The sequence below is a fragment of the Lagenorhynchus albirostris genome, chromosome 1 (assembly GCF_949774975.1).
Source record: "Lagenorhynchus albirostris chromosome 1, mLagAlb1.1, whole genome shotgun sequence".
In the NCBI taxonomy this organism is placed as follows: Eukaryota; Metazoa; Chordata; class Mammalia; order Artiodactyla; family Delphinidae; genus Lagenorhynchus; species Lagenorhynchus albirostris.
Window position 1 is genome coordinate 162715407 of NC_083095.1, and position 19614 is coordinate 162735020.

General features: G+C 40.5%; 1 protein-coding gene across 5 annotated transcripts in view; it reads left to right on the forward strand.

Annotated features, from left to right (window-relative positions):
* Positions 1–19614, forward strand: part of CPEB1 (cytoplasmic polyadenylation element binding protein 1) — a 100041-nt gene that overhangs the window by 6531 nt on the left and 73896 nt on the right. For 2 of the 5 annotated variants that reach the window (XM_060157784.1, XM_060157762.1), the window contains exon 2: positions 9298–9472. The exons of 2 other annotated variants lie outside the window; for them this stretch is intronic. Coding sequence is in view for 1 of the 3 variants with exons in the window: in XM_060157755.1 (XP_060013738.1) it covers positions 7782–7841; positions 9298–9472 (235 nt within the window). In the remaining 2 variants the exon portion in view is untranslated. Of the gene's footprint in view, positions 1–7779; positions 7842–9297; positions 9473–19614 lie in introns of those variants that run through there. One more of the 5 variants, XM_060157755.1, reaches the window with a different exon arrangement.

The following is a 19614-nucleotide window of genomic DNA, read 5'->3' on the forward strand; positions in this document are numbered from 1 at the left end:
AGCTTACGCCAGCTGCACCACCCTGCTGCTTTTCCCGCTCATATTGCCCTGCCTGAGTTTGGGAGGCTCTTTTAATGCTAAAATTTCTGAATGTGTCAGATGGAGCTGAGAACAGTATTTCCCTGCCCTTGGAAGAGGCTCCCCCCACAGCTTCAGAGTTGGCACAGAGCAGTTCCCTGACCTGGTCTCTCCTCTCCTCCTCTCTTGTTTTTCAGGCTGCCTTGATGCAGAAGGAAGAGGAGAGCCAGGCTGGGATTCTGACTTGAGTACTAGTGCCCTGTTAACCTGGTTGACTTGGGGAAAGATTTTCAGTTTTGCTAAGCATGTCTTTTTCTTTGTAATGAGACTCAGACAAGCTCATAAATTTTTGTGACGAACAAAGAAACTGGAGGGTCTGGATGGTTGGTTATATAGGCCCTTTTCTTGCCCTCTCCAGTTGGACTTAGCTTCCTTTACCATCCCTCTTTTCCAGTTATTGAAGGATTGTCCTCCTCCCTATTCAAAGAGCAGTTTTGTGTCTTGGTGTCCATCTTCTCTCATACCTTTAGGACCTCTTGGTCAGTTGTCCCTGCCACATCTTTTATCTCTGTCTGTAAACGTGGTCATCTCTCTCTCATGTTTAGACTTTTCCTAGTACAACAGCCCCTCCAGCAACTAGCCTCACTGGCTTTTCTTAGCTTCCCCATCAAGCTTTTGTACAGAGTAACCTGCCCCCCCCCCAGTCTTTACTGCCTCACCCTTTATTCATCTCTTAAATCCTTGAGATCTGATATCATAGGATCCTGTTCCCTCTCACACATTCTGTTCTGAAGCTCTTTTTAGCAAATTTATTTTGCCCTATCAAATCTTACAGACGTATCTTGAGCCTTTCAGGATGTTTGCATTCCTGCTGAGATGTTCTTATAAGATCTTTGAAAAGTGCAAATTTGATCACCTATTCTATGAGGCAGTGGTTCTCAAACATTTTCATCTCAGGATTCCTTTATACTCTTAAAATTTTGAGGACCTCAGGAGCCTTCACGCATGTGAATCATATCTGTCAGTATTTACCCATTAGAAATTTAAACTGAAAATAAATTTATCCATTAGTCATTTAAAAGTAAAAAATCTATTACGTACTAACAATTGTATTTTCCAAAACAAAACTGAGAAAAGTAAGCATTTTTCTATACGTTTGTTAACCTTTTTAGTATCTGATTTAATAGAAGCTGGATTTTGTTGTCTGCCTCTGTAATCTGTTGCCATACGTTGTTTTGGTAGATGTATATGAGGAAAATTTGGTCTCACATAGATACGTAGTTGGAAGAGGAGAAATATTTTAATAGCCTTTTCAGGTGATTTGGCTTTTCCTCTTTGGCGCCAACAAGCGGTAACTTCTTAAAGGTTCCAGTTGTCCTTCGGTATCCATGGGGGATTGGTTCCAGGACCCCCCATGGATACCAAAATCCGGGATGCTCTAGTTCCCTATGTAAAATCACACAGTATTTGTTTATAACCCACGTAATCCTTCCATATACCTCAGATCATCTCTAGATGACTTATAGTACCTAATACTATGTAAGTAATTGTAAATACAACGTAAATGCCAGTTAAATAGTTGGCCAGTGCATGGCAAAATCAGCTTTTGCTTTTTGGAAATTTCTGGAATATTTTCCCCTAATAATTTTACCCTGTGGTTAGCTGAATCTGCAGATGAGGAACCCAAGGATATAAAGGTCCAACTGTAGTTGCAACATGAAATCTGAAGCTGTATGGATGTACTCTTCACGCTCTGTTATGTTAAAATGCATTGGTCTGTCTTGCACTTTGGATGTCATCTACCCATGTCTGATTTTGTAACATCATGTTTTAATCATTTGACAAATGTTGGTTCACTGAGTTGTGCAGTATTGCAAATACTGGTTAATAGCACCACCAGTCTCATCAGAAAAGTCTTTTAAAGTATTGAGGAAGGTGTCAAGTTCAAGTGGTGGCAAATACAGTTTTTCCAGAATTCTTATTTTTTTCTTCCAAGTTCAAATTTTATCATTAGCAACAGATACTGACAATGATTTATCTTTTGAAGCTACTGGCTTAACTTTGTTTTCAAGAGAATGTTTGCCAAATACCCAAAATTGATAACCATAGTATGTCAGTTGTTTCTTCAAGTATTACAAAAATTACTTCATGGGAAAAAAAAAGAGGCTAATTCTTCTTGAAACTCAAACACAAATACTTAAAAAAAATTTTTTTTAAAAAAATTCTTATTTTTTGGCTGTGTTGGGTCTTCGTTGCTGTGCGTGGGCTTTCTCTAGATGTGGCAAGCTGGGGCTACTCTTCATCGCGGTGCATGGGCTTCTCATTGTGGTGGCTTCTCGTTGCGGAGCACGGGCTCTAGGCTCATGGGCTCTAGAGCGCAGGCTCAGTAGTTGTGGTTCACGGGCTCAGTTACTCCGCGGCACGTGGGATCTTCCCGGACCAGGGCTTGACCCGTGTCCCCTGCATTGGCAGGAGGATTCTTAACCACTGCACCACCAGGGAAGTCCCCTGTCTCAGAGAATATTGAAGGCATGTACTCAAGGGTTGAGATTTAATAAAATTTTTACTGTTTACCCAAGGACATAGTAAATCTGGCTTTTTCTGGGAATTCATACCATAAGGAATACAATAAATTTTGCTACAGTTTATTGGCATTGCCTTGATTTCTGCTAAGGTGCCAGATTTACCTACTTCTATTGCTTTTGTATCATCAGTGCAAATGTCAACACAGTGAAAAAATAAACTGATATCTTAGAATTATGAAAATAGTTTTGACTTCATGGACCTCTGAAAGGGTGGGTACCCAGACCCTGCTTTGAGAACTACTGCCACAGAATAAGGTCAAGTTCCTTAGTTAGTGTATAAAGTCTCTCATGGTCTGACTTCAGCTTAGTGGCCACGTTTGAGCCCTTCCTGGTCTATTCCTTGAACTTTTAAAAAATTGGGTAGTAACATACATGCAGTAAAAGGCACTAGTGTTAGTGTATAGCTTGATCAATTTTTACATGTTTATATAGTTTTATGTATTTTTACTTATTTATGTTTATTATTTTTATATATCACAAATCAAGATGCAGAACATTTCCAACACTCTGTAAGGTTCCTTTGTGCCTTTTATCCCTTCCCCTCTCCACACACACACACACACACACACACACACACACACACAGTTAAATACTGTTCTGATTTCTGTTGTCATCAGTTGGCTTTGCCTGTTTTTGAACTTCTTATAAATGAAATCCTGTAGCATGTACTCTTGAGTTTGGCCTTTTTTTTTCCCCCACAATTTAGTTTCTGTGAGGTTTCTGTAAGTTGCAGTGTAGTACAGAAGTTTTGTTTTTGCTGTATACCTTAGAGATGTGAATAATTATCCATCTTACACGTTACAGATGTGAACAATTTAGACATGCTTATGGGTGTGCAGAAAAGAGTTAAAATAGCAGATCTCACTGCTGTCCTTTGGCTGGTGTCTGGGAACTTGGATTTTGAGTTGCCACCATTCCCAGAACTGGTTAAGAATGATTTACTCTACATAAACTATATTAGGTATAGTAAAGCATTGGCTTTAAGTATAGTAATATGGTTTAGGTATAGTAATATGCCTGTTTGGCAAAACCTTTTAACCTACCTACTATCCTTTCTAATTTCTATGTATGTTTATTATTAGGCTTATGATATAGCTTATAACTTACTTGTTTATGTGCTTGTGTTCCCATTAGACTAATTCCTTGGGAGCTGGGGCTGTCTTATTTATCCTCTCTCCTCAGAATAGCTCCTGGTGTATGGTGAGAATGTAATCAGTAAATATAATTGTAATCTTTGGGTCCCCAAGCACGAGGTCATATTGTTCATGGCTTCCTTGTTTTTTGTTCATGTGGAATTGTCTCTGCTCCAAACTTAAAATCCCAAATCCTGAAATGACTTTGAGTGGCCAAGAGCTTTGACAGTGAAAAGAGATAGAATTGATGAGTGAATATTGGTTTTGTTCTTGTCTTAATAATTAAGAAAGGAGTTACTACAATTTATGGAGGTTTTGATGGAGGTGGTAGAAATACCTATGAAATGAATATAATATGGGTCTGCTTTTCCTGTGGTATCTGTATTGAGTGCCTGCAAATTTAGCAGATACTATGTTGGGTGCTACTTTGATAAAGGCCTTGAACGATCTTACAATTTATCAAATGCAGAGCTAACTATGCATACAGCATACAGTTTGACAGGTAAGTGTGACAAGAGCTACAGTTATAGTGACCATGTGTTTTACGTATTCTTGAGCAGTCTTGGTATTAAGTATTCCCTTAATGTTCTCATAAACCTGTCCTGGAAATTGTAGTATTTCCTTTTCCAGGCTGAGTTTATAGAGCGAAAAGAATATTGGGCATTAGATGCATTCTGTAGAAACTGAAGAATAACCAGAAAAGTAAAGGGAGAGCCAGGAGAAAGTGGTTCCTGAATTAAATGAGTGGAGAGTAGCCGAGGATCAGACACCCGAAGATGTCAATCAAGTAAGATAGATTTGAAGTATCGGTTGGGTTTGGCAACTCAGGTCATTAATGTAGTTTCTTTTGGGGGGAGAAGGACATGCTGGCAGGATATTACGGGTTGAGAGGAAGGATGAACAGGAGGTTCAGAAGTAAATATGGCATATTTTCTAAAAGATTGGTGGTAAAGCAAAAGGAAGAAGGCAGTGGCTTAACAGAATGTTTTAAATCAAGGAAGATGTGGTTTTTTTTAAGATGAGAGAGCCTTGAGCATACTTACTAATGGGAAGGAACCAGTGGAGAACAGAGAGGGAAGTGAGATCATGAATGAAGAGGAGGTGGTATCTTGAGTCTTGTATCTGGTCTCTTTCTGCAGATAAGGACCTGCAGCCTTATCTCCTTTATTCCTGGTGAGCCTCCCTGCCCAGTCTTGTTCCTGCACTCCCTTTCCTTGAATTTACTGTGTTCTGTATCCACTCTGTGCTTGTTCTTTGTCTATTATGTTCTTCTTCAGACTTGCTTATTGAAATTCTGCTTTTTCATTAATCCCTAGCTTAAAAGTCTGAATTGTTAAACCATCCTAGGTACCTTAAATATACTCATCTCTTCTGTAGTATTTTGTACTTACCTTGATCTCCACTTACCTAGCTGGTTGTCTTTCTTTCTCCCACTTAGCTCGTTCTCCCTAGGGCATGGATTATGTTTTACATATTTCAGTAATCTCAACATCTGACCTAGCAGGTTAGTATTTATGAAATATTAGACTATGTGACACTGTCATTTTGTTGGTAGAAAGGGTAGGATATTGACAACTTCATATGGATCAACCTAACAAATTTTTATTCCTTACATTCTTGCACAGAAGACTTGAGGTGGAAGTTTAAGAATGGACAAGCAAGGACCAAGGAGAAAGTTAGAGAAGCATTTCTTAACAGCTGTAGAGTCATTGAAATTCAAACAGAAACTGGCTTTGAGTGACCAGGAGACTAAAGCAAACATGGAAACTTGGCTAGATTTACATTTTCCCATAATGTAAGGAAAACATCAATTCCTTAGGGGAAACTGTAACATTTCCTTATCTTGGTCTGAATGACATTTTTCTGAGTGGGTAGTCATACAAGTGCTGTTCGAAATTGTGGTAAACAGTATCCTCAAAATCCTGAGTGTACATGCTAAAGAGGTTTTATTCAGCTTTATTATTACTTACTAAAAAATGAAGACCAAATTGCCAAAGTACATCTCAGAACCACTTTTTTTGGGATACCTAAGTATATTACTTTCTTTTGCTGTACAATAGGTTAAAAAAACCAAAATGTTCAAGACAGTGCTATTAACTAAAAATATCTGGTTAATTAGAAAACTTTATTCTCAGAAAAATGTTTAGCATGAACGGTTTTGCAAAGGGAGTCAGTGGATTCCAATCCATGGAACCCCAGGCTTAAAACTCCATCAGGAGGAGTAGATAAACTTGTGTCCCATTCAGACAGTCTTCCATAAATCTTTCAGCTGGCTTTTGAGGACTCAGGTAATAGTCTTGAAGTGGTCTGCAGTGTAGATATTTTGTTGTTGATTAAAGGCAAACTTAATGAAAACAAACCCAGAAGGTGGTAGAGTTGGCATTCATTTGTGACAAATATCCACAAACCAGGATTTTGACCTGAAGGAATGGCCATTTCATCACCATGTTGATCCCGGGTTATATGGTATTTGAAGACAAGGCCAGGGTTTCTAAAATAGGGCAAATCTAGATTTGTTCTGGCATACAAATAGGTATAACATTTTAGGATCTTATTCCTGAACTAGCAAACATAGCTGCATGGTGTGGGTTCAGATTTTAAAGAATTATGAGTGGTAGTTTCAAACCATTAAGGCAAAAAATCCTCTAGTTATGTGCTGTAAGCTTCTCTGTGAACTTGATTAGGATAAGTTGAAAGCATACTTATGAGTAACAGTGATGGAGTTGGGAGACATTTGTCCCTAATAAGTTATCGAGCGTATCCAGGCACTTTAATTTCTCATTACCACAAAGTCTGCAAGGTAGGTGGGTACTCCATTTTCTACCTAAGGCAACCAAGGCTCAAAGAAGATACTTAAGTGGTAAACTTAGTATTTGTACTCCAAAGCATATAGACCTTCTTTCCAGTCTGCTCTCTTCTCCCATACCTAACACTCCGCCATGCTGGACCACTTTTGATAATGCTGCTCTGTTCTCTGTGTTCTTCAGACCTTCGTCGTACCCTCACTTCCAGGCACATTCTCTTCCTCTGAGTCCCCTCGGCTCAGAGGACAGTGTATGTTTACAGCACATTGTAGCTTGTGTTGTGATTGTTCATGACATAATCAGGTCTTAGTTCCCTTTCTAGACTTCAAAAATTTTTTTTGACTGAGTCTCTGTCTAACCTGCCTACCCTTAGAATGCTGCTGTAGGTAGCAGGCAATTGGTTAATGGTTATTAGGCAGGGGATGAATGAAGCATGTAGCCTTAAGATCCGCAGATTGATTATAAGTGCTTATTATCTTAGCCCTTGTGAAGTTGCCTTAACGAAGTTGAAAATCATCTTAGAAATCTACAGTTGTGAAAAGGGCCTTGTGTCAGTGGATTTAACCATTCTCGGTGGGACCTCTCTGGAGGGCTTGGGAAAACAACCTTGCAGGACTCTTTCAAGAGCTTGAAAATGATATGGAACTCAAGTTTGTCCCTTTAAGGCCATCCTGCAGAGTTTGTAAAATTGTAAATGTTTCTGGTCATTCTCATGCTTATACCTGGATTTTAATAGGTTAAACAAAATAACACCAGGCTTTTTAAATTTTGTTTTGAAGTTATCACCTACAAGATCTTAGGTGCTAGTTTCCTTACTTGGTCTGTTTCCCCCCACCCCAAGGTAATTGGGAATGATATAACTGATGAGTCAGGCTCCCCTTAGAAGATTCAGTCTGTCAGCCAGTATCTCATTGCTTAAATGTCAGGCATGGGATGTGGTGAGTGAGGGAGATTGAAAAGTGAAGAATGGTACTTAGATTTCTGTCTAGGGCACCTGGAGGATGGTGGTGTTATTTGCTAAGACAGAGAATACCAAAAGAATCACTTGGGTGGGGGTTCAGTTCATGTTTATGTATCTGGGAGTGCTTTTCTCATTCAGTAATGTCTTACCTGAGTTGTAAGTACTTTTAATGATCGTGTGGAATTGTATAACTTATTTAAACAATTCCCTTTGGGTGGTGTTTGTACCACTCTTGGTCCTGACCGTGTCTTTTCCTGTGATTATATCTTCAGATGTAAAAATGGTAGCTACCATATGCCAGCACCATCCTAAGTGCTGTAAACATCTCATCAGAAGGTTGGTAGGTACTCTTCTGCCATTTCACAAATGGGGAAACTGTGGCACAGACATTAATAACTGCCAGTAAATGGCAGAACCAAACTTTTTAAACAACTGTATTGAGATATAATTTGCATAACCGTAAAGTTCACCTTTCAACTGTAAAGTAGGTGGTACTCCATTTTGTACCTAAGGCAACCAAGGCTCAAAGAAGATACTTAAGTGGTAAACTTAGTATTTGTACTCCAAAGCATATACACCATCTTTCCATACATATATTTACAGTTTTGTAACCATCACCGTAGTCTAATTTTAGAATATTTTCATAATCTCAAAAAGAAATTTTGTACCTATTAGACACGACCTTCTAACCTGCTCCCCACATCCCCAGTTGAAGGCAGCTAATCAACTTTATTTTTTTTTTATAAATTTATTTTATTTTAGTTTTGGCTGTGTTGGGTCTTTGTTGCTGCGTGCGGGCTTTCTCCAGTTGTGGCGAGTGGGGGCTACTCTTCGTTGCGGTGCACAGGCTTCTCATTGTGGTGGCTTCTCTTGCTGTGGAGCACGGGCTCTAGGTGCACAGGCTTCAGTAGTTGCAGCACGCAGGCTCAGTGGTTGTGGCTTGTGGGCTTTAGAGCGCAGGCTCAGTAGTTGTGGCACACGGGCTTAGTTGCTCCGCAGCACGTGGGATCTTCCTGGACCAGGACTGGAACCCGTGTCCCCTGCATTGGCAGGCGATTCTTAACCATTGCACCACCAGGGAAGCCCCAACTAATCTACTTTAGATTTGCCTATTCTGGATGTTTCATATAATTGGGCTCATATAATCTGTGGTCCTGTGTGACTGGTTTCTTTCACATAATGTTTTTGAGGTTTACTTGTGTTGTAGTTTGTATCAGTACTTCATTCTTTTTTATTGCCAAATAATCTATTGTGTAGATAAATTCAAGATTTGAACCAGGTGTGTCTGGTTCTTAAAGCTCATGTTGCTGCTACCATGCCATTCTACTTCCTATACATGTCCCATTATGTTAGAAGGTTCTTGAGGCAGCATCTTACATTTCATTGTTTCTCCCTCTTATGGTTCTCTCAGGGTGCCTTGCTTAGAGTGAAGTATTTTAATATATAGGCAAGAAACCCAAGTCCTTGTTAACTTTAACTTGTGGTGTTGGATTAGAAGAAAGGAGGTGTGAAGTCTCTATTAAAAGGGAGAGTAGAGGACTTCCCTGGTGGCGCAGTGGTTGAGAGTCTACCTGCCGATGCATGGGACACGGGTTCGTGCCCCGGTCCGGGAAGATCCCACATGCCGCGGAGCGGCTGGGCCCATGAGCCATGGCCGCTGAGCCTGCGCGTCCGGAGCCTGTGCTCCGCAACGGGAGAGGCCACAACAGTGAGAGGCCTGCGTACCGCAAAAAAAAAAAAAAAAAAAAAAGAAAAAGGGAGAGTAGAAAATCTAAACATCTTTTTTCTGCATCTAGGAGGAAGACGCAGGAAGGATAAAAGATTGCTGGGACGATCAGGAAGCACCTGCGCTCTCCACGTGTAGCAATGCCAATATCTTTAGAAGGATAAATGCCATATTGGATAATTCTCTGGATTTCAGTAGAGTCTGCACTACACCTGTAAATCGAGGAATCCATGATCATTTGCCAGGTGACTTAGATTTGAAAACTTGGATGTGCTAGGCATGTGTACACAGCTGTTTCTAGGCAGCTTCCTGGTGACGCCTATGAAGAATGACCTTGAATCTCTGACAACACTTACCCCTTTTGTAGTTTGCCTTGTGGATTGGGTCCCCTTTGGGGTGAAGACTTCCTTCGATTATAATACAGAAATCTTTTTTATGATTCACAAGACGATTAGGTGAAAAAGGTCAAAGTGACAGGGCTATTTATATATACAATTACAGTAGAGTCACATATGTTAAGATAGATTTTCTAATAGCTGCATTAGGAAAGTTTAAAAAAGTGTAATACTTGATCTAACCCAGCGTAGTCAAAATATCGTGTCAACATGTAATCAACATAAAAAACTTTTAATGAGATATTCTTTCATTAGTACTAAGACTTCAAAATCCAGTGTATATTTTACATTTACAGCACAGCTCAATTTGAATTAGCTTCATTTCAAGTGCTCAGTAGCCACATGTGACTAGTGGCTACTGTATGGGATGGTGCAGCTCTTCAGTGTTTTAATTTCTTTCAAAATGAGTGCAAGTCAACAAGCATTTGATTTTTATGATATTTAGTATATTCCACAGAATAGTTGGGGAGAGGGGAGCATCTCCTGAAGATGATTCTTCACAAGGAGGCTTGGGTGTCCTAACAGTGTTTCATAATCTTTTTGTGGGAGTTGCAACATATTATAGGAATGTTGATGGAATATTTTTTGTTTGAATTATTTTAGATGAAAGTGAACGTGTTTTTAATTTTGTAAACGGACCTTGAAAATATTTGGTAAAACACAGATTCTCAGAACAAGGACTGGTAATTGTTTTTTAGTTACAAATTCTTTGATTTATTTTTAACTTGGCCTTGGAAATAATTCCCACAAAGATGTAGGAGCATGTGAACATAAAGTAGCTAAATGTTTAAGGGAGAAGTCCATTAGGAAGGAGATGGCCCCATGGAATTTATATTTATTAAATTGTGCTGGAAGGGAAATGAGAGAAGAGCATGGGGGCTGGGAGGCACCGGTGGGTCTTGTCTCTTCTAACTTCCAAAAGAGTATACATGTGATGTTTTCTGTTATTTGGAGTCAGCTGTGAGCTAACCCTTATTCTCTAGCTTATGCTGAGTTAAAAATTCAGAGAACCTGCTTGCTATGTATGCGTTGTTTTTTCCTTTTCAGAAAGTTGCATGAGTTATATTCCAATAAGAATGACACTCAACAATGACTTAAATTTCACTGGGTTGCTTCAGACATGCTGGAACTTTTATGGTTTATAGCAAAGTATTTTTCAGCTAATGCTAGGTTGTTGACTTGTGTGAGGGGAAGGCTCCTGGTCAGTGAGACAGGAGCTTTGAGGAGTGTACGTTTGCAGTTGGCCAGGGCGCCAGGTGGCCTCGTTGGCAAGATGCCAGGTGCTGGTGAAAGTGTTACCATCCCACTCTGCCCAGGTCACTGACTGGCCAGACTACAAGGTACAGACTTCTTGGCCTCTTCAGGGTCTTCTCAGGGCACGGGTTCAAGAAGAGTACCTTGAAGAAATAGGGAAACCTGGCTTGTAAGGTTGCCCTTAGGCAGTGAGATAAAGTAGATAGTTTTTCCAGCTGTAGGGCAGAATGGTACCTCCCCAAATGCCTCACAGAGTCCTCCTGGGGGGCTCAATAAGGAAAGCAGTACTGCAGTTTGAAGGGACCTCAAAGGATTGTAGGAGAGGTTCTGGTCAAGGTGTTCTGGGCTGTCCTTCGCACATATCTAGCCCCGACGGTATGGTCAGCTCTCTCCTTGTCCCCACCTGAGATGTTGGTGCAGGGCTGTGGGCTCTTGGTCTTGAGTGGTGAGGCAGGGCTGCCTGGCCTAGAGCAGAGAGCAGCTTTCCCAAGTTTCCCCAGCAGGAAAACCCACCTTGTGGTTAATGAGCAAGTAAACTTGGGCATGTATTTTCCATGAGGAACTTCAACGTGAACTTGCAGCTTCTGGTCAGAAGTAATCCTATTACCTAAGGAGATAATCAGAATGATAAAAACCTAAGAACAAGGGCTTCCCTGGTGGCGCAGTGGTTGAGAGTCTGCCTGCTGATGCTGGGGACGCGGGTTCGTGCCCCGGTCCGGGAAGATCCCACATGCCGCGGAGCGGCTGGGCCTGTGAGCCATGGCCCCTGAGCCTGCGCGTTTGGAGCCTGTGCTCCGCAACGGGAGAGACCACAACAGGGAGAGGCCCGCGTACTGCAAAAAAAACAAAAACAAAAACAAACCTAAGAACAAGATTGGTTATCACAGTATTATAACTAGGGACAATTTGATGACAACAAAAGCTGAAGTAACCATGCAGTGGAATGCTTTGCAGTTATTGATATGATGTTTGTAGAAGACTACTTAATGATATAGATAACCACAGTACCTGAAGTGAAAAAGCAAAGTGCAAAACAGTATGGTCTCAGGTATGTATATATGTATAGAAAAAGACTGGAATGACAAGACATAAATGTAGCAGTGAAGGTGTAATGGGTAATTTGTTTTCTGTGTGCTTTCCCCCACTGGTTCTTCTGTGACAAACATGGGTTTTTAAAAAATAAATTAATTAATTAATTTATATTTTTTGGCTGCATTGGGTCCTTGTTGCTGCACGTGGGCTTTCTCTCTAGTTGTGGCAAGCGGGGGCTACTCTTCATTGTGGTGCGTGGCCTTCTCATTGCGGTGGTTTCTGTTGTTGCGGAGCACAGGTTGTAGGTGCATGGGCTTCAGTAGTTGTGGCTCATGGGCTTAGTTGCTCCACGGCATGTGGGATCTTCCCGGACCAGGGCTCAAATCCGTGTCCCCTGCATTGGCAGGCAGATTCTTAACCACTGCGCCACCAGGGCAGTCCCCAAACATGTTTTATAATAAAAACAACTTGTTAAAAATGGTGTATGTTGGCACAGTGTTTCACATTGCTGTTTGAATTTTGCGTAGGCGAATTTAATTTTAATTGCACACCTTGTTTCGTATAGGTATACCTAACTTTGCAATAGTTATGTACCATTTATTTTTTTCATTTGAGCAAATGTTTGCACTGTCATTTGCAAGGCTGTGTGTTAGCTGTGACAAAATTTCATTACATATAGTATGCAGTGAGAGTAGTATCAGAACTACACGCTCAGTTGATAAGGTATTATTGGGAAAGTGCTGTGGCAGGGTCAAAGGAAGGAGAGACTGTACTGGTTAGGGAACTAGGAAACACTTTTGGATGAAGTAGCATTTGAAACGTGCCTTGAAGAGAAAGCCATTTCATTGTAACTGGATGTTGAGTAGATTTTTTTTTTTTTTTTTTTTTTTTTTTTTTACTGTCGCTTCAGAATTAGCATTGGGGTCCAAAGCTGAAATTGAAGAGGTGTTGTTAAATGACCTGTGGTACAATGACAGTCCCCAAGAGTTGGAGCCAGGTACACCTCACTGGCTTCACAGATACGAAGAGGTCACAGAGCTGTCCCTACTACCACAAACATCATCTCAGCCTTTCCCTGGTCTGTGTAAGAAGACTGCTTAGGGAGGGCAGCATTTGAAGTGATTCCCTCCCCTCTTAGTGGAGCACAGTGGGGCGCAATGCTGCTTCCGCTGTCAAGCCAAGCGAGTTTGGAAGTGTCTTCCAAGAGAAGCATTTGTATAGGTTGAGGGGGCTTCCAAGAAGGAAGGCAAGGTTGAGCCCATTGTTAGGCAGCAGACTTGCTCTCTGTCCTTGACTGAGTAGAGATGAAAGAGAAATTGAGAGAAGATGTGGGGCAGGGAGGGAGGAGGGTGGAGGGTGGCTGGAGCTGTCTGATTCCCACCAGTTGACACACAGGGAAGTTGTGACTTTCTGTGGTTCAGGAGAAGTTGCAGAAGGCCTGAGCTTTTGGGCTAGCATCCCACCAAGATGGCCCTTGTTGTTGTGTATGGGGTGGTAGGAGTTGGGATGGGGCTGGAAGGGTAGGCTAGAGCCGGATCCCTTACACAAGCAACTCGTCATGAGAGGGGTGTCTGCTACCTAGAGGGCCCTTTCCCCACTCCCTGGTCCCTTAAACCATAATCTATCAATATTAAACTCTGAGGAAGGAGGGAAATGGGCTGTAAATGGACATGTGATTAAAGCATAAATGAACTGAGTATTTATTTAGTGTCTGTAAAGTGTGAAAATTGGTAAGATGAGGTTAAGGCACATCTTAACTACTGGATGGGCTGGAGGCAGTGACTGGAGGAAAAAGTTTCATGTTAACTCCCTGAGAAAAGGGAAAGATTAGTCAAAGTAGTTCACAGTAAGGTGTGGGACTGAAACACTGATTAAGATTTTTTTATTTAAGTGTAATACACATACAGAAAAGTACATATCATAAGTGAAGAGCTCACACCGTCTCCAGCTGAACACAAGCATGTAACTGGCACCCAGATCTAGATGAACTGCTGACTTTCAATTTAGGACCAAAGAAGTGTATAATTGTACAGATGTATTGAATTTCTGACTGAGATGGTTTCCTTTTTTATTCTGGAGTATCATCAGTAAATTGTCTGAAAAGCTATTCTGAAATAAATTTTACTGTATTCAGGGACTTCCCTGGTGGCACAGTGGTTGGGAATCTGCCGGCCGGTGCGGGGGACGCGGGTTTGAGCCCTGGTCCAGGAGGATCCCACATGCCGCAGCGTGACTGAGCCCGTGTGCCACAACTACTGAGCCTGAGCTCTAGAACCCGTGCACCACAACTACTGGGCCCGTGTGCCACAACTGCTGAAGCCCGCACGCCTGGAGCCTGTGCTCTGCAACGGGAGAGGCCGCCGTGGTGAGGGGCCCGCGCGCTGCAGCGAAGAGTGGCCCCCGCTTGCCGCAAGTAGGGAAAGCCCGTGTGCAGCGACAAAGACCTCATGCAGCCAAAAAACAAACAATAATAATTTTACTATATTCAGCCCCAGCTAACATGCGACAGTTGAAATTACTCTCGGGAAGTCTTGTTTCCCACAAAATAAATATTTTGTAGAACCTTAATATATGGTTTTAGCAGTTAAATCCAAGTATAACATACATACAGAAAAGTATGTATGATACTTTTACTATGATAAATATGCAAATTCAATGAATTTCCACATACCAAACCCATCTTGTATATATCCACTCATATATAGAGGCAATAGACCAGAAACCCCCAGAAACTCTGCAGTCTCTTAACTAGTGAAGGGTAAACCACCATGCTGACTTTTAGATGCATACATTAGATCTGCCTGGTTTTGAACTTACATAAAAAGAATCATAAATATGTACTCTTCAGCTGTGAAATTCATCCATATCACAGCCAGTAGTTGTGGATCATTTGTTCCCATTGCTATACTGTATTCTGTTGTATGAATATTCATTCTGGCTTATTCATTCTACTGTTAATAGACATTTGGGGCCATTATGAATAGTGCTGCTATGGAGCATGTCTTTTGGTGAACTTATTTCTTTTGGGTGTACTCCTAGGAGAGTGTTGGCTTATAGGGTATGTGTGATTTCAGCATTAATAGATGCTGCCAGTTTTTCACAGCAAGTGCACCGGTTTACACTTGTGACAATGTCAGATGGTTTGGGTTAGTTCCACATCCTCACTAACAATTGGTATTGTCTTTTTCACTGGTCATTTTGGTGAGTATGTAATGGCATCTCTATTGCGGTTTTAATTTTCATTTCCCTGATGACTCATGAAGTTGAACACCTTTTCATATGTCTGTTGACCTTTGGATATCCGCTTTCCTGAAGTGCCTTTTCAGGTCTTACCCTAATATTTCTTTATGGTTACCTGCCTTTTTCCTGTTTACTTGTTGCTGTTTCCTGTTTACTGTTTATATATTCTGCATATGAGTTCTTTGATATATAGAATAAAAATGTTTTCTCCCAACCTGTAGTTTGTCTTTATACTTTTTTTTTTTTTGCGGTATGTGGGCCTCTCACTGTTGTGGCCTCTCCCGTTGCAGAGCACTGGCTCCGAACGCGCAGGCTCAGCGGCCATGGCTCACGGGCCCAGCTGCTCCGTGGCATGTGGGGTCCTCCCGGACCAGGGCACGAACCCGTGTCCCCTGCATCGGCAGGCGGACTCTCAACCACTGCGCCACCAGGGAAGCCCTCTTTATGCTTTTAATTGGTATATTTTGAATAACATAATTTAAGTTTTAATGATGTCCAGTTTATCGACTTTTCAAATATGGTTAATGCTCTGTGTCCTGTTTAAGAAATGTTTCCCTATTCCAAAGTCATGAAGATATTTTGTGTCTCGTTTTAAAAACTTACTGTTTTACCTTTCACTCTTAGATTTCCAACCCATCTGGGATTAATTTTGTACATGGTGGAAGGTCAAGATTCATTTTTTTCTGTATAGATAGCCAGTTGACCCAGTACTATGTTGAAAAAAAAATCCCTTTTCATTGCACTGCTGTCACCTTTCTCATAAATCAAGTATATATGTTGTATGTGCATATCGGTTTTCTTCCATTGAGCTGTTTATCTGTCCTTGTCTTAGTTACTACAACTTTATAGTAGATTTTGATATTTGGTAGTGAAGTCCTCTGGCTTTGTCCTTCATGATTCTTGGTTCCTCTTGGATTTTTGCATTTCCACATGGTCATAGATTTAGCTTGTCAGTATCACGTCGTTCCACCCCCCCCAACCCCCACTCCCAAACCCTGCTGGAATTTTGATTGAGATTTCATTGAATCTATGAATAAATTTGTAGAAAATTGGTATGTTGATGACAAATCTTTGAATTCATAAAGTTGGTGTATCCTTTCATTTATCAGGTCTTTACTTTTTCTCAATGTTTTATAGACATCTTGGACGTCCTTTTTTAGGTTCATCTCTAGGTCTGGGTAGGTGTCTGTCTAATGCTACTGTAAATGATTTTTGTGTGTGTCGTTTTCTGTTTAGTTGCTGCTGCCTGATGGTCTTTTCTAATGTGGGCTCCAGAGCTGGATATACATACTGTTGAGTTTTGGAAATTTGAGTCCCTCTTACATGCAAATTTAAGTTTATGGTATTCTGTTTTCTAAATGTTCTGTAGTTTCAGTCTGTGAGTGGTTTTATTCACTTTTGTTGATCCATGTGGTTTTTGGAGGATATATGGAGAGATTTGGATTTAGGCAGCTGCCCATTTTCCAATAGGAACCAGGAAATCTGATCGTGCTGATCTTGTTTGAAAAAAATATGCATGTGCGTTTACACACATATCTTGGCAAAATGTACACCAAAATTTTTTATATTAAAATATTAATGATGTACACACCTTTTAGAATGTCTGAAATTAAGAAGACTGACCATGCCGAGAATGACATGAATGTGGAAGATCTGGAACTTTCATAAACTGCTGGGGGGAATGCAAAATGGTACAACTGTTTGGAAAACAGTTTGGTAGATTCCTAAAAAGTTAAACACTTACCTACCATACGACCCAGCAGTTCTACTCATAGATTTTTTAAAGAAAATTTTGTTTTAGAATAGTTTTTGATTTATAGAAAAATTAAAAAGTAGTGCAAAGAGTTCTTGTATATATTCCCATCCAGTTTCCCCTGTTGTTAACATCTGACATTAGTATGGTGAATTTCTGTCACATTTGTCACAACTAATGAAACAGTGTTGACACTATAGTGCATATTTAATTTTGATTTTCTTATTTTTTGCCTAATGTCCTTTTTCTGTACCAAGATCCCATATTATATTTAGTCCCATGTCTGTTTAGGCTCTTCTAGACTGTGACAGTTTCTCACTTTCCTTGTTTTTGACGACCTTGACAGTTTTAGGCAGTACTAGTCACACTCAACAGAAATGAAAGCGTATATCCATAGACAGACTTGTACACAAACGTTCATAACCTCTTTATTTGTGATAGCCAACAAAGTGGACACAACCCCAATGTCCATCAGTTGGGAAATGGATAAACAAATGGTGGCATGTCCATACAAAAGAATATTATTTATCATTGTGTGCCACAGCATAGATGAATCTCAGGATAATTATACTCAGTGAAAGAAGCCTGACAAAAAAGAGAATATACTTAAAATTCCATTTACATAGGATTCTAGAAAATACAAACTAGTCTGTAGTGACAGAAAGCAGATCCGTAGTTTGCTGGGGAAAGGGGCACAGGGACGGGGAAGGGGAGGGATTACAAAGGGGCATGAGGAAACTTGGGGATGATGGATATATTCATTATCTTGATTGTGGTGGTGGTTCCATGGAAGTAACATACTGAAACATCAAAATTTGCGCTTTAAATATGTGCAGTTTATTAAGTCAATTATACCTCAGTAGATCTGTCAACATTTTAAAAACAGCAGTTATCTCTGAATGGTGGGATTTAAATGTACTTGTTTTGCTTTTGTAGAGAATTTTTTACTGTTAAATATTTCAAAATAGAGAAACGAGTAGAAAATCAATTATCTCTGTGTATCTACCACCCATCTTTAACAAGTGTTAAGATTTTGACATGTTTGAAACTTTTTGAGGCAACATGAAACATCAAATAAAACTTTGTGTTTGTTGTGTTTGTCTGTTTCCCCTAGTCTCCTTGAGGCCAGCGCCATCTTTTTAAAAAAATATTTATTTATTTATTTGGCTGAGTCGGGTCTTTAGTTGCAACGTGTGGGATCTTTTGTTGCAGTGCAAGGGCTCTTTGTTGCGGTGTGCATGCTTCTCCCTAGTTGTGGCATGTAGGCTCCGGAGTGCGTGGGCTCAGTAGTTGCAGCATGCAGGCTCTCTAGTTGGGGCACGCGGGCTCTAGAGTTCACGGGCCTAGTTGCCCCGTGGCATGTGGGATCCTGGTTCCCCGAACAGGGATCCAACCCCCGTCCCCTGCTTTGGAAGACGGGTGCTTAACCACTGGACCACCAGGGAAGTCCCCCTACTCTCTCTTCTAGAGATAACAACTCTCCTAAAGTTGGTGTATTTCCTTTATACTTTTACGTATTTGTCCATAAACATTGCTTTGTGTGTTTTAATTTTTTATGTAAATAGAACATACATTCAGGAAAGTACACAAGTATACAATGGGGTGAATTATCACAAAGAAACACCCATGTAACCGTAGCTCAAATTAAGAAACAGAATGTTACCAGCACCTAAGAAGACCCCTTATACCTCTATCTAAATGTCGTGCTTTAAATCAGCGGTCCCCAACCTCTTTGGCACCAAGGACCCGTTTTGTGGAAGACAGTTTTTCCTCGGATGGGGTCAGGGGAGGTGGTTCAGGCGGTAATGTGAGCGATGGGGAGCGGCAGCTCGCTCGCCTGCCTGCTGCTCATCTCCTGCTGTGTGGCCTGGTTCCTAACAGGCCGCAGACTGGTACTGGCCCGAGGCCTGGGGGTTGGGGACCCCTGCTTTAAAGGTTTACATAAATAGTATAACATATATTGTCTTTCTGGTATATGCTACCCACCCCCAGTGTATCATTACATTTACACTGTGTCCATATCAATATTTAAGTCAAACCAGTGCATTTGAATTGCTGTGTATTAGTATTTTACATAAATATATACATTATTTACCTGATCCTCTGCTGGTAGATGTTTAGGTCTCTTCCAGTTTTCTGCTGTTGTAAACAGTATTTTGGTGAACATCCTTGTTTATATCTCCTTGTGTGCATGTAACAAGAATTTCTTTAGCATATGTGCCTAGATGTGAATTGCAGGGTAATTAGGTATACTATCTTTAAACTTTAAGTTGCTGACTTCTTTTTCAAAGTGAATTTATCAATTTACAATCCAGTCAGGATTTCATGAGAGCTTTTCTCCATATCTTTGCAGACCTTAATTATTGTCACACTTCAAAATTTCAGTCAATCAGGGTATAAAGCTAACTTAATTTTGTTTTTGTTCATATTATAAAATATTTTCTTCAGTTAAAAGAATACATGTAGCATATATGATCTGCTGTCAACCCAAAAAAGGTCTCTAGAACTGCGCCCCAGGGTTCTTTTCCTTTATACTGTCTGGTGCATTTCTTGAGATTTATATATTAGTATATAATTAAAATCACTGAGTTAGGTGAAATCATGGAGGGAATGCTATTCTGGTACATAGAAGAATTGTTAAGCAGAATACTTAATTGAGTATTCTCTACCTAGAAAAAAAATCCTACCCTTTTTCAAGATTGGCTTGGTTATC